The sequence below is a fragment of the Ciona robusta genome, chromosome 7 (genome assembly GCF_009617815.1).
Source record: "Ciona robusta chromosome 7, ASM961781v2".
Lineage (NCBI taxonomy): Eukaryota > Metazoa > Chordata > Ascidiacea > Phlebobranchia > Cionidae > Ciona > Ciona robusta.
Window position 1 is genome coordinate 2,945,616 of NC_143241.1, and position 14,819 is coordinate 2,960,434.

A 14,819-nucleotide genomic window follows, 5' to 3' on the forward strand; every position below is an offset into this window, starting at 1 on the left:
CAGAATGGTTTACTAGCTGTGGGAACTTAAAACATACATACAGATGTCTTAAGAATTGGACAGTGGACACATATTGCTGTACACTCAAAATCATGTGATTTTACTGCCAGGCATCCTCCCCAATTACTGTAATCCTACCAGCTTAAATTGGCAAAGCTTAAAAAATCAATAAAATTCTTTATTTAGTAGCTTGGTTAAGAAAAAAATGGACACACATTTGTTAATGAATATAGAATCCCAGCTGCTATGGAGTGTGTATTTATTAAACAAATAAATCTGCAAACACATAATGTATAAGCAATATTGGTAATTGTAATGTAAGGTTTTTGCTTCACAAAACAACATAACAGGTAAATAAAAATCTACTTGATTTTGATTGTTTCACTTTTTTAAGAACTTAAAGCACAACTTGGCTTCTTCAGTTTTTAAATAAATTTCATTTATTTTTTAAATTAAAGTTACTTTTAAATGAAGTATATAAATACAGTGAATACATTAGATAGAACATTAAGGCATATTATATGACATGGATTTCTCCTTTGCAATTTACACAGCAGTTAAGTGTAATGTTTTCATGTTGTGTTTGAGAGTGAAAGCGATCAATTGTCCCGGATTTTCGTTGCTCACAAGATGGCACAAACATATCAGGTCGATGCCGTACGTTAGACAATGTATGTTGGTTTTCATTGAGTAGCTAATTATAAAAATGTTAAAAATTATTTGTCAAATAAAATAAAGCTAAGTCTTACAAAGAATTTTTTTCTCATAAAACAATGCTTTAGTAATCTAGCTGCTAATCTTTTTATTATACTGTTCAATTATATGTTGTACGTCAGCCCTTAGACCAGAGGTTAAGGGTAACCCATAAGGTTTGATGCTTCTAGCATTGTGGCAGTGCCTGTGCTTACTGTATAACGGTAATAGCTCCAACCCAGTGGTCTCCTATATGTGGTAGAGTTACATTCATTCAATTTATTAACTTATACCGACCTGTAACACATATTTTTCAGCAGGAGTTGCAGCAGGTATATCACAGTGCACAGAAACTGCAGGTTTCCTTGGTAAAGGTACATTACTTGTACCGATCAGTTTATCAGACAAAGAATTGGCAAGGCTTCGACAGTTTTCACCAACAGAACTGGACCCTTCTATATTAACTGTATAACACTCATCATTATCAGTGGTCAGTGAATTGTTAAGATTGGTAAGGGTCCTGTAAAACAAGTTGTATGTATGTATATAACTTGTATGTAACTTACTTTATCCTCGTGTGGCCGGAAAACGACAGTTGTTACCAGCTTACGAGTTACCATGTTTGTTACTTTGTAAGTGACTATTCTTTTGGGGGGAATTTTTATGTATATGGCTAATAACATTTTTTTATGTATATGGCTAATAATTTGGACAACCTATTAATGACCACTGGGTTGGAGCAATTGTCTTGCCCAAAGACACATACGCCCACAATGGTAGCAGCGACGAACCTTGAACCCATTACCTCTGGGTTAGAGGCAGGCACGCTAACCACTATGCCACGGCGCCGGACAAGTTAAAATATTGTCTGAAATACTTATTAGTTAACACATGACACAGCAATGCATTACCTGTGCAACTCATTTAAATGCTCTGTTCTCTCCCAGTGTTCTCGAAGCAGCCCACGGACTGCATTCCCGAGTTCTCTTTCATATCTTTCCTGTATAAACAACATTATTACATTTAGTTTATAGCCTACAGTAAAGCATCTGATGTTGGTCAAAAAGTTTTCATTCCATAATAAGTTTATATATACTTTAAAGAGGCTTACCAAGAAAAAAAAAATTGTATATGAATAATAAAATTTGTATATGAATATGCTCAAATGTGATCCAAAGGTACTACCAAGGTTTAAAAAAAAACAGCCTCTGAAAAATACATGAGAATATTTTCGTTAGTATGCCACTTAAGACAAAAACCAGCACTTACTAAATGTAACATTAAATACAACATACAATGTAAAACTTAAAACAAATCACATACATGATGACGTCTCCAGGCATTAGCATCATCAGATTGCATTCTACTTGCAAGAAACTTGCTTCTCCAAACATCACATGATATTTCTAATCTCTCAATCTCTTCGCTTTTCTTTTGAGCTATCTCTGTCATTTGGTCTAGCTGTGTAAGATTGATTTTTCCAAATGTGACTGATAACTTGGATTTTCCAAATTATCGGCCACACATAAAAAAACAACAAAAAAATACCCACAAAGTAACATACGTGGTAACTCAGAAGCTGACACAGGGTGCATGAAACAGAACATCCGTGTTATAAGACTGTCGTTTCAGGCCACACGATAATATAGTAAGTAACGTTCATTCATTCCTTCATTTATATAGTCAACATACTTGTTGAAAATTATGAGTGTCACAGAAAAACTAACATACCAAACAGGCATACAGTACTTTTTTTTTTTTACCATTCAGTATTTAGTTATCCTTTGCTGCTTTGTAGGGAGTCACACATCTACTACTATAAAGAATATAACATTTGATGATCAGCCAACACCACACATATCTTCAGTCTAGTTTGATACAGTACAAAAGCTTGTATCCAGCTAAATGAGTTGATATCTAACCTCTATTTGAAGTTGAGCTTTTTCCGTTGCCAACCTTTCATAATGATAACCCAATTCATCTCCAACAGACGCTACAAGCAACCGCTTTAGTTCTTGGTTTACCTGAACAAATAGAAAAAAAAAATCACAATTTTGTGAAAAAAATTCAAATGTTTATACCAGGATTGTTAACATGATTGTGCCAGCTTACGAGTTACCATGTATATGTTACTGTGTGGGTGATTATTTTTTTGTATTTTTTAATTTTTTTATGTATGGTTGATAATTTAGACAACCCATTAGTGACCACTGGGTTGGAGCAATTGCCGTTAAGTGTCTTGCCCAAGGACTCATTACCTAATGGTTACAGGCAGGCGCGCTAACCACTACGCAACGGCGCCTGACATAAATATCTCATACTTATAATTATCTTTATAAACACAATACAGAATGCGAAGTTTACTTACATAACAAAATGTATAGGAATAGTTGAAATACCTGAATCTGTATTTGTAAATGGTCCTTTAAAGCTGATTTTTCTTCTATAAGAAATTTTTCTGAAGTTTTTCTTTGTATTTGTATGTCCGGTTCTTTAAAGGAGAAGTTTAATTTTGAAACTGGGCCGGCTGAAACATCTGGGAGTGTCCGTGTAACTTCGCGGTGTACACACCTTGGCGAGGAACATGGTGATTGACTGACTGAGTATATTTCAGATGTTTCAAAAGTTTGCTCTGAAAGTTAAGTGTAAAATCAATGTAATCATCAAAAATGAATTATAGTATGTTTTCACATATAACATGAATTCTCTACTAGCTCAAACGGTGCTAGTGAAAAGTCTTCCCCCACCTTATTTCCTAACCACTAACCCCTAACCACTAACCCCTATAACCACTAACCATCAACACCTAACCCTCTAACCACCAACCACTTAACACTTTCCACCAGCGACCAGCCTATTCTGCTATGTACCCGAAGATTCTTTACTAGTGCCCTTAAACTATCATCAATGCTGTTTTTACATTGGTCATTTAATTTCAGGCATGTCCAAAATGCTTACTTTCCGGTGTCTTTGTAAGGTTTGGGGTGGTTGTTGTTATTGTTGGTGGTGCCAGTGTAGAAAGAGATACATCAGATTCCATTCCATCTCCAACTTCTCTTGGTGTATTTTTCCATGACGGATCTGTTAGATAATATTTTTTCCAATTTCAAAACCATTTTCATACATTTACGCTATATAACTATTTATAAACAAACCATTTACCTCTGTCAATTTGTAGATGCGGTGGCTTCAAAGACAAAATAGGAGAAGCCGATATCGTTGCCATTCTGCCCCGAATTCAAAACATACAATTTATACTGTATTAAATCTATATATCTGGCTTTTTAACAAGCAACTAATCTGTACAGAAAAGAACACGACACACCAAATACGTCAATTACTACACGGCCGCACCGCCATCAGCTGATTTGTGCTAATGTGACGTCACGGAAAAAGAAAAACGGAAATTTGTAGCGAGAGAAAGGAAACTTGTTTCTTTTAACTAGAGCACTTTAAGCACTCCAGAGCAGCAAGTGCATTTTGTCGTGACAATCGCTGGAAGTCTATGGTTGATAAAAGGTTTAGTTAACTATTACCAATATATCCCTTCGATAGCTCAGTTGGTAGAGCGGTGGACTGTAGTTGGTTAACCATCAGAAATCCATAGGTCGCTGGTTCGAATCCGGCTCGAAGGAAGTTTTGCATGTTGGACCATAATTTAAACTCCAATTTCCACTTAACATTTGATTGACACATGACAAGTACGTCGTTGTGTATCGTTGGTATCATCCCTTCGATAGCTCAGTTGGTAGAGCGGTGGACTGTAGTTGATATATCATCAGGAATCCATAGGTCGCTGGTTCGAATCCGGCTCGAAGGACGTTTTGCATGTTGGACAGCAATTTAAATTGCAATTTATCATAATAATAAATTAACACATGACAGGTATCATAATAAATTAGCACATGACATGTACGTCGTTGTATGCGGTGGACTGTAGTTGGTGAATTATCAGAAATCCATAGGTCGCTGATGGTTCCAATCCGACTCGAAAGACGGGTTTTAAGTTTATTTATCCCAATACGTCTATCTGTTGGTATAATTCATGCCATAACTTGCACCTAAATTTGGGTAAGCCGCGAGATAATCTACACGTTTACTACATTAAATACAATAGACAACAAAAACTTTTCTCTTTCCCACAGTTGTGTTATATGAATGTTATTAAAATGTTGCGCAGAAGGTAATGTATATTATATTATGGACTTTGTCCGAGCAAAATGTTTGTTACTAAATAGTGGTATATTGGTATGACACGTAGTTACATCTACGATATTTTTGTTTTATATTAATATTTACAGTATCAACATATATCAGGCAAAAGCTTACATACCGACCAGACAAGGGCCCATAGGAGCCGGCTATGGTCCAATTTGACCTTGAAGTCCTACTACATGGTAGTTGCGTAAGTTTAGTCTTTCTTCTTTTTGATGATATGCTAAATGGTGAATTGTACCAACAATCAAACTATACGTGGCATCGGTCTGTCGTTTTGTGTTTATAAAAGCTATTTGAACCTATCAGCCATTAGACGGAATTTCATTATTCTGGACCATGCGGGTACATGTTTTCATGGAACAGTCAACGACTCCCATAGTATGAGTCTCATAAGATAAGGAAGCACGCCTTAATTAAAGGTCTTGTGTATCGTAGGAAAGACACGAGATAAACGTTTATACACTGCATAGTTCGTCCGTCGCACTGCCGTAAATAAAGTTCAATCCCGTCAGCTTGTCGCCAAAGTGTTAACTTGGGTCAAATTAAGCAACTGTTAAACCGTGCGCTGCTATATTAAAGAAGTTGGATTGATTGAGGCAGCTCGAGCGGTTAAAGTAAGTTGCCGTCACTAGGTGTCGCTCGGGACTCTAGACAAGATTATAAGGACGACTTGTCGGCCCGTGTTAAGTCTGTGTTGATATGACTCAAAAAGTATCTGATTACAACGGATTTGTTGATTCGTATTTGACGGTATACAGCTTGCAGCAGTGGGCACGACTACTTATTCGATGTACTCGTATCGGCAAACCCTATTCAAACAGAATGCGGTAAGATGTTAAATAGCCCGGCCACAGCCCAGATGATTACCTTATTCAAATGGAGTATATAAATACCATGGTTAATTTGTACTAGTAAAAACATAGCTTAAAGTGCGATATCTCAAAAGGCGTTTCAGCGGCACTTTCTATATGCATTTAACAAACTGCGATAGTGTGTTTCCGGTTTAACACAACACAAATGAACCACCAGCTTGTGAAGCAACTAAAACAAAGTATAAATAATATTGCGTCGTATTAACTCCATAGTTCGTAGATTGGAAATATTACACAAGAAATGTCTCTACTATATGTTGGAATTAATTATAAAATCTTTAAAGAAAGCAATGTTTATTTGGTTGCAACGAAAGTCAATAAGGGTTTGACGCATATTATAAAGCGTACAAACATATGCGACTTACATACCACATCGTCTGGCTGAATAGAAGGCTATATAACAATGTAATATAATAACAATAACTTTTATTTGTCACTTCGATTACGGTTGCGAAGATTCATAAATATAAACACCGTTTTTTTTAGGTCTGACCAACGTTTCTTTAGGTCTGACCAACGGTCTATACTAACTTTGGGTCTGTCGAGTCGTAGTGGTCGACTTTAATTAGCATGTAATATTATACTGGATTGTATAATGTCACAACACCAAGTTTTAATTACACGATCAGCACAGGAAAGATATTCTGCGTGAAGGATGGCTTGAGTTGCATGTTATTTCCTCCTTTCCGGAAAGCACGACGTGCCTCCTAAACACATAAACAGTTAAAGCATTTTATATACAACGACTGCACTTATTTATGGTATAATAACGCAATGCGATTTCTTTATTTTTCTTTCTTTAGGCGTAAAGTTAAATTTGGATAAGCTATAGCCTATATAACTAAATTTATGCATAAAACACAGATAACCTCCACAGAACGATACCTACCCTAAGAAGTTGAGTAATGTCTGATCAAATTAAGATCGATACTAGGGATACGTTTAAAAAAGGGTTTGACTTTTTATTTAGCGCTGGTGGAGCCTTGGTTGGTTTGGGAAATTTATGGAGGTTTCCATATCTCTGCTACGAAAACGGGGGTGGTAAGTTTTGAATCCTATTTATTATCAAATTTTCGCTGATTTTAATGTCGTTAATACTCATGATAAAAATGCTTAATTTTATCGCGGTTTGGGTTTTACAGCTAAAATATTATTTTTAAAGAGTTACTTTGCTTAGTTTTGCGCGTATATAACTATATAGTAGGGTGGGGGAAGATAGGACACCTTTTAATTCTATTTTCTCGTCCCCTTTGGTAGTAAACAAAGAACTTTCAAAATATTATAAAACCGTATCCTCTCGACTCCCAGGAACCGTTGTTAACTGTTTAAAACACGAATAGAATATTTGAATATTATTATCTAAAAGTGTCCCATCTTCCCCCACAGTACTATATATTATTACGTTCAGTCTCGCTGTATACCGTATTTCTGTGTCTTGCAACTTGGATATACAACACTGCAATACGCTTATATACATAATACGCTTCTAAACACCCGATAGATAAAAGTTACATGTGACGTAAAATATCTTTATCAAGTCATTATAGTTACACAACGCGCGACATAGGATACATAATGACAATTAACCGAGCATTTTAACGCAGGGGCGTTTTTGATAGCATACTTTATATTCGTGGCCATCGTCGCCTTACCTATGGTTTTTCTGGAGACTTCTATTGGTCAAATTACAAGAATAGGTCAATTCAAGGCTTGGAACATGTTTCCACTTTTGAGAGGTAAGATGACACAGTTATGTGGTTTCTTATTTAGCGCTCGTTTCGTAACCGGGCCATTTCAGATTCGGTGCTTGTCTTTGGGCAAGACGATTAAAAGGTAGTTCTTTATTCATATCTGTAGTATTCTAATTATAATACGCTTAGTATCATCACAGCCGATGAATAAGATACAAATATTTTATTCTTATTTAACACACTTATTTAGTTATACAGTATTTTTAGAAACCTTATCTATTGTCATAATTCATACACGAGGCGATCAGTGTTGCACATTAACTATTTTCAATCACTTGATGGCGTCAGCATTAAACCAAAACACTACACTATGGGTGGTCATTATATAATGGTATTATAATTGTAATATATATAATTGTATTATATCCTACGTGGGTAAGGTCCTGCAGTGTGACAAGGCATGGGATCCAAGGTTGAGGATATGTTGGAGTTACCTCATTGTCCTAACACATATATATATATAGTGTAGGCTATGCCGCATATAGTCATCACTACATGTTGAAGCCTGGCGCTTCACTAAATGTAGACGATAAGGTCTTTAATGGTAACATACAGGTGTTGGTCTCGCTAGCGGAGTAATTCTGCTGTATTGCAACATATACTACCCGGTGATACTGGCATGGGCATTACGATATCTTGTAGCGAGTTTTAACTCAGAGCTGGAATGGACGCATTGCAACAACGAATACAATTCGCCAGATTGCTTTTCTATTTTGAATGTTACGAACGTGACCTTGAATGAAAATGCCACATCTTCAGTTACCGAGTTTTGGGAGTAAGTACTGTGTTTACGACTTAATTTTAGAGTGTGCTGCAAGATAGATTAGGCGTACAAACTGTTGTCGTTAAACTTGCATTCGCCGTTTTCGTCGCAGTTTTATTCGAATCTTTGATTGAAGAAGATAAACGAAGTCGTTTTCCTCAGAAAAAAATATTAAAAACGGTCTTAGAGAGTCCCGAGTTTTATATTTCGTTAAATGTTCTTTGTTTACTACAAAGAACGGGAAACTGGAATGAAAAGTTGTGCCATCTTTCCCCGCACTAATATATATTTGTTCTGTTGCAGAAGGAGCATCTTACACAAATCTTCCGGTATAGATGAAGTGGGTAGTGTACAGTGGCGTTTATGCCTTTGCTTGGCTGTAGTTTGGATTTTGTGTTATTTCTGCATTTGGAAAGGAGTACGATGGACCGCAAAGGTAAAATGCGTAAAATAGTTTATCTAAAAGACAGCAAATATGTCGAGCCTTGGAAAAAAGTAACGGTTTAACTGTTGAATTTCTAAAACTATTGAGCTATACCATAAATACTACATGTATAAAAAAAGCTAAAATATTTTAAACAGTTTGATTTTGTATTAAAAAATTAGTTTTAATTTTGGTTAACTCCAAGTTAAGTCTTTCAGTTGTTTGTTCCATCTTACCCCACCTTGTAGTTCTGTAGAAGTTTATTGCCAAAATTTAAAAGCGGTGCTTTTAAATGAACAAGTTATACTTATACCTGAGGAATGTATTCAATTTAATAGATTAATATAACAACAGGATAATGTATAGAAAATGATTTGTGCCAAAAGTGTAAAAATACCCAATTTGTGGCAAAAATTATTAACTTTAATATAAAACTTTCTGTTATGAAAAGCATATGGAGGATACAACATTTTTCAAATGATGTTTTATTTAAAAAACAACAACAAAAAATGATGTTCTAAAAACCTGTTGTTTTCGAGCAATACCAATTCTTCATACAATAACATAGTGTAGGTAACATTTAAAAATGCATTGCATAGGCCATAATGCAAGGCAAAAAATGTTTAAACCTGATATATTTTTTTTACTAAAAAAATAATTAATTTTCTGACAGTTTTTCATATAGTTTTGAAGTTAAAATCCATCTTAAGATTCGGGTTTTCCGTAGAGTTCCCATTGCTTAGCCAGGTAAAGAGTTGTTTCCCACATGCAGATGAAAAAAAGCCAAATCCAGCAAAGATCTCCCATGCTTTAGATTCCACTTGTGCCGGGTGTACACCAACCGGTCCGTTTAAACTGTAGCAGAATAAAAAAAATCATTATTTAATGAAATTAACAAGGATTTTAAACTGCTTCTTCTTACCACACCTGTATACGAATCACTAAATAGTTTTTTTGTGTCAATATATTTTTTTAAAGTGTTTTGAATTAATATAGGTATAATAATACAAATTCAGGGTATCACTTAAAAGCGGTCATATGTTTAGATTTTTAAGATATTGGAAAACATGTGCTTAACTCAAGTTTGCAACCTCACCTCACCCTACTATATTATCAATTTAAATAAAAAAATATTGATTAAGTATATTTTCCAAACAGATTGTATATTTCACGGCAACAGCACCAATTATAATGATAATCATAATGATAGTACGCGGCGCCACATTGGACGGTGCAGCTAATGGAATAACCTACTACCTTCGACCCGAAATGTCCGAGTTAGCAAACATAAAGGTAAGCTTTTAAATAAAACTTACCATTGCGTACATTTAGCAGCAGGTCATTCATACACTAAAACAGCAATAAAAAATACACATATAAATAGCACCATTTTAAAAATTTTACCATTAAAAAACCAAAAACAAGAAAAAAAATCTTAAATTTAAGATACTGTTCAGGCTGATACCATTAATTGTTGTATTGCATGTAAGGTTTGGATGGCTGCAGCATCCCAGGTCATCTACTCCTACGGCATTTGCTTTGGTGCACTCGTATGTCTCGGAAGTTATAACAAGATTAAACATAACTGCCTGCGGTAAATAGAATAATATACAACACTTTACATGCCCAGGTTTATTCACATTATTATAGTTTCTTAATCATCCTAATAAGTCAGGGCAATTCGTGTTAATACATGGATGCCCTTTTATTAAATGGATGCCTTTGTAATGACTTCACTCACTTTGTGTCCACTTATGCGCAGGTAATTTTTATGTATAAATGTTAACTTAAACAATCAAACACTGATGTTGGAATAATGATCGTTAAGTATCCTGTTCTAAATTAATACCCATGTTTTGTGCATTAAGTTTTGATCAAATATTTTACATGCTAATTTAAATATGAACCTCATGTTAATCAATATGTATTGCTGTGTTAAATGACAGGGACTCTCTACTATTGTTGGTCGTAAACAGCGGGGCAAGCTTTTTGAGTGGTTTTGCTGTGTTTTCTGTTCTTGGTTTTATGGCTAAAGCTCAGGTATATTGAGTACAACAATTTGCAATATTTAATACTATTAACTTGGTGGTTAAAAGATGACATTTTTCTTCTGAAAACTTAATAACATACATGTTGCCTGGCTACTATATGTTTAATACAATTCTTCATACAACTGGTTATTTTCTTCTCTTCCGGTCACTTCTCTTTCCTTTATTCACTTCTCTTTCCTTTATTAGGTTGGTTGAATGTAATGAATGAATGTTACTTACTTTATTCACGCGCAGCCGGAGAACGACAGTCGTTATAACACAGGTATTCCTACACCTTTTGCCGGCTTACGAGTTACCATGTTTGTATGTTACTTTGTGAGTGAATATTTATTTGGATTTTTTTCGTGTATGGCTGATAATTTGGACAAACCATTAGTGACCACTGTGTTAGAGCAATTGTTGTTAAGTGTCTTGCCTAAAGACACATACCTAACAATGGTAGCAGCAGCGAACTCATTCTCTTTGGGTTACAGACAGTCGCGCTAACCACTTTGCAGCGAGCCAGACAAGGTTACAAAATAAAAATTTGTAACAAGAGCTTTTTTATACTTAACATTAAATACAGTAGTGTGGGCAAAAAATAGGTACCACCAGCACATAATATGTTTTCTAATACTGTTATCAACAATTAACAACGATCCTTTTTAGAAACATGAGCAAACGGTTATAGGACTCTGCAATATTTTTTATTTATTTCCAAATTGGCAAAAGAGGATATAAAATGGAACTATTTTACCCCAACCAAATATATATAAATATTTATGTTACAAAACAGTGATTTAATATAAACTTTATATTTACTAGAACACCACTGTGGAAGCAGTTGCCGAATCTGGGCCTGGTCTGGTGTTCTTGGTTTATCCACATGCATTGTCACTATTACCTATCCCACAGTTTTGGTGTGTGTTATTTTTCCTCACCCTAATTTTGCTGGGTTTTGATGGTCAGGTAAGATGTTGGTGTATTATGTTTCATAAAATAATATGAATTTGTTTATTTCTGCAATGGTTAAATTTTAACAGTTCGTGTATTTGGAGAGTTGGACAACCGGTGTAATGGACTTCTTTCCTCGTGTTAAATCCTTTCGATTTGGAAAAGAATTGTTCATTGCATCTGCATCATTTGTCATGTGTGTGATTGGAATCACAATGACTACTGAAGTAAGTTTGGTGTTTTAATCATATTTCATTAGCCATAAGATAATATTTATTATAACTTTGTTTTGTCTTATCAGTTAACAAAGGTTTAGAATAACAAATATAAATCACCAAGTAAAACCTGTGCAATGGTAAAGACTTTTTGCATACATTATTTTAATATTATACCAGAAGTTGTATTTGTCTTCTGGATCACACTACTATAGATCAAATTTAATGTACAAAAATAAGAAAATGGCAAAATAGATATTCTTTAAACACCTTTGTTTAAAACATAAATAACACAGATTGCATTAAAGTGACATTTACATAAATAGATTACCAACTTAAAGTAAAACCTTTTGGAAACATTTATATAAAGCCTTTAAATGTAGAACCCTAAATGTCAACTGCGTAATATTGTCCGCTGCTTTTGATGGCATTGAATTAATACTACATAAAGTTATAGAGGGTGAACTTATTTATATAACAACATTAAAAAAGGTGTCTGATAACATATTATATCGTTTCTCGACAGGGTTTGATAAGAAAATTATGAATTTAACAAATTTAAAAAAATTTAAACAGGGTGGAATCTACGTGTTTAATTTGATAGACAATTTTGCTGCAGCCGGGTGGTCGACAACAACGTTATGTGTATTCGAAGCCCTGGCTGGAGGGTGGATAGGCAGAGATGCATATTTGGCTTGTTTGGGAAAGATGCTTAATCGAGGGTCGAGAGCTCTGCTTTATTTTAAGTATTTTTGGAGATATGTCACCCCCGCCTCTCTTACAGTAAGCAAATTCTTTATTCATTATAAGCTACATTTCTGTAAATACTTCTTTTTTACAACCAAAAAGTGAACAATAAAAGAGAACGAAATATTGACCATCTTAACCTAACCAACTATATATTTTTGTAACCTACTGCACAGACATGGAGTTTGTATAAATATATATATAGGTTGCAGGGGTTCTTGATTTGAAAATGCCCTTCTAACCATTATGGTCGTTGAGACCAAAACTCCCATAATGAATTACTCCCGTCCTGTTTTAAATATATACAAAATATATACTTAACTTTAGGTGATGGTTATTTGCACCCTGTACTTCTACCAACCTGCAACATACAACAAAGAGTATGTGTACCCACCATGGGCACAATACCTTGGAATATCTATAACATGCTCATCCATTATTTGGGTGCCAACAATTGCAATATATGATCTAGTTACAGCTACTGGAACTTTACAATCGGTACGCATGTGACAGTTGCATAATCTTCATTTTCTATAAATTTTCTTTGTTATTCCATAAAGCTGACTTGCATTCTTCATTCAGATTTTTTCTGATTATATAATATAAGTATTTTTAATACACTGTAAGTTACTTTTTATTAGATTTGGCACAATTAGCAATCACACTCTTTAAATTCTAATACATATGAGTTCTAATACATAAATTAATGTAACTTGATATATCCTGGCATGGTTGGAAAATGACAACTGTTATAACATTGGAAATCTGTATGGTAGTAACAATGAATTAATAGCAGCAACGAGTTTTGAACCTGTATCTTCTGAGTTAGAGACAGTCATTAACTAGACCTGACACAAATTATGTAATGTTGTTTTTACATTTCAGAGATTGAAAAGGGCCTGTCACCTACCAGAATACGTTAGTGAAAACTTGACTGCTAAATTGACAAGCGAAAATAAAACCCACAAGCCTGGTGTAAATGTGACAATGAATGAGTTAAAGGAACTCATTTAGTGTCAACCATTCAACAAAATTTTACTTCATAAATATATATATATACACTAGAAAAAATGTTTACTTAATACTTAGATTATATACATATATACAGAAGGGTTGGGTAAGATGGGACATATTTACAGCATTACCACAACCACGTGACTTTTAAATAACGTTGTAAAATGCGTTTAGGGTATATAAGATTTTTTGGGGTTGTTAACAGTATCACATCTTACCCAACAGTATGATAATTGATTTTAAAGTTCATTAAGTATAAAAAAGAGTATTATTTTACAGCTTTGTATGCACTTTCTGAGTAGTTCATGTAGTTACAAGTTTTTTTTTATTAAGTTGCAGAAATTAATTTATTTTAAATCAATATGTCTTTTAAATTTTCAAAAGCCCCTTATTATTCGGAGTTGAAATTGTGCAATGCTTCAGTTACTTATTCTTATTTATACAGATTATATATATGCTCATCGCTGCTACCATTGTGGGTGTATGTGTCCATAGGCAAGACACTTAATGACAAATGCTCCAAACCAGTGGTCACTGATGGGTTGTCCAAATTATCAGTCAAACATAAAATATATATATTTAATTACCCACAAAATAAAATGCATTGTAACTCATAAGCTGGCACAAGCCATATGAAACCTTTTGTTGCAACTGTCGATTACTGGCTAACAAGTTACGTTGATTCATTCATATTATAAAAATGTTGGATTAATTTTTAGTTTAATAAAGGTTATTTTTAGGTGAGCTTATACTTACATCAATTTAAAAAGTTAAAACGAATAGAGGAGCATAGCAATAAGGCAGTTATTATTAATGCATTAAAAATACATATGCTTTTGTGATAGTGTAGACAAATTATTTTTTTGTGATAGTGTAGACAAATTAAGGCGTAAGTTGTGTGATTAAGATGTGTATTATCACCCTGTATTTCTTTTATTTCTAAAACCAGAAGGATGAGGAGTTTTCTGTTACTTAATGTGTTAAGCCAACCACTTTTAATTTTAACGTATACCTGGAGTAGACGGCCATTTTCACAATAAGAAAGCAATGGTAAATTGTGAACAAAAGATCAAAAATGGTAGCGAATAAGCCGAATATGACATAACAGAATTAATAATGTGGTTAACAGCAGTCTTAT

General features: G+C 34.2%; 2 protein-coding genes and 2 non-coding genes across 4 annotated transcripts; 3 read left to right on the forward strand and 1 right to left on the reverse strand.

Annotated features, from left to right (window-relative positions):
- Window positions 1-242: 242 nt before the first annotated feature.
- Window positions 243-4,099, reverse strand: LOC149733767 (golgin-45-like). Its single transcript, XM_089881494.1, has 8 exons — window positions 3,856-4,099; window positions 3,652-3,774; window positions 3,093-3,325; window positions 2,616-2,717; window positions 2,017-2,154; window positions 1,605-1,693; window positions 991-1,213; window positions 243-694 (listed from the first exon to the last, which is right to left on the reverse strand). Exons 1-8 carry the CDS (start codon window positions 3,917-3,919, stop codon window positions 518-520), a joined length of 1,149 nt encoding a protein of 382 aa, XP_089737620.1. The 5' UTR covers window positions 3,920-4,099; the 3' UTR covers window positions 243-517.
- Window positions 4,100-4,238: 139 nt separating this feature from the next.
- Window positions 4,239-4,328, forward strand: Trnay-gua (transfer RNA tyrosine (anticodon GUA)). The gene is given in 2 exon segments: window positions 4,239-4,275; window positions 4,293-4,328. It is a non-coding gene; the product is annotated as a tRNA-Tyr (tRNA).
- Window positions 4,329-4,423: 95 nt separating this feature from the next.
- On the forward strand, window positions 4,424-4,513 carry Trnay-gua (transfer RNA tyrosine (anticodon GUA)). The gene is given in 2 exon segments: window positions 4,424-4,460; window positions 4,478-4,513. It is a non-coding gene; the product is annotated as a tRNA-Tyr (tRNA).
- A 2,102-nt stretch (window positions 4,514-6,615) lies between these two features.
- Window positions 6,616-14,393, forward strand: LOC149733770 (sodium- and chloride-dependent taurine transporter-like). Its single transcript, XM_089881491.1, has 12 exons — window positions 6,616-6,824; window positions 7,388-7,519; window positions 8,090-8,309; window positions 8,601-8,733; window positions 9,880-10,014; window positions 10,212-10,315; window positions 10,668-10,761; window positions 11,577-11,720; window positions 11,795-11,932; window positions 12,497-12,703; window positions 12,995-13,165; window positions 13,553-14,393. Exons 1-12 carry the CDS (start codon window positions 6,689-6,691, stop codon window positions 13,679-13,681), a joined length of 1,743 nt encoding a protein of 580 aa, XP_089737617.1. The 5' UTR covers window positions 6,616-6,688; the 3' UTR covers window positions 13,682-14,393.
- Window positions 14,394-14,819: the final 426 nt, after the last annotated feature.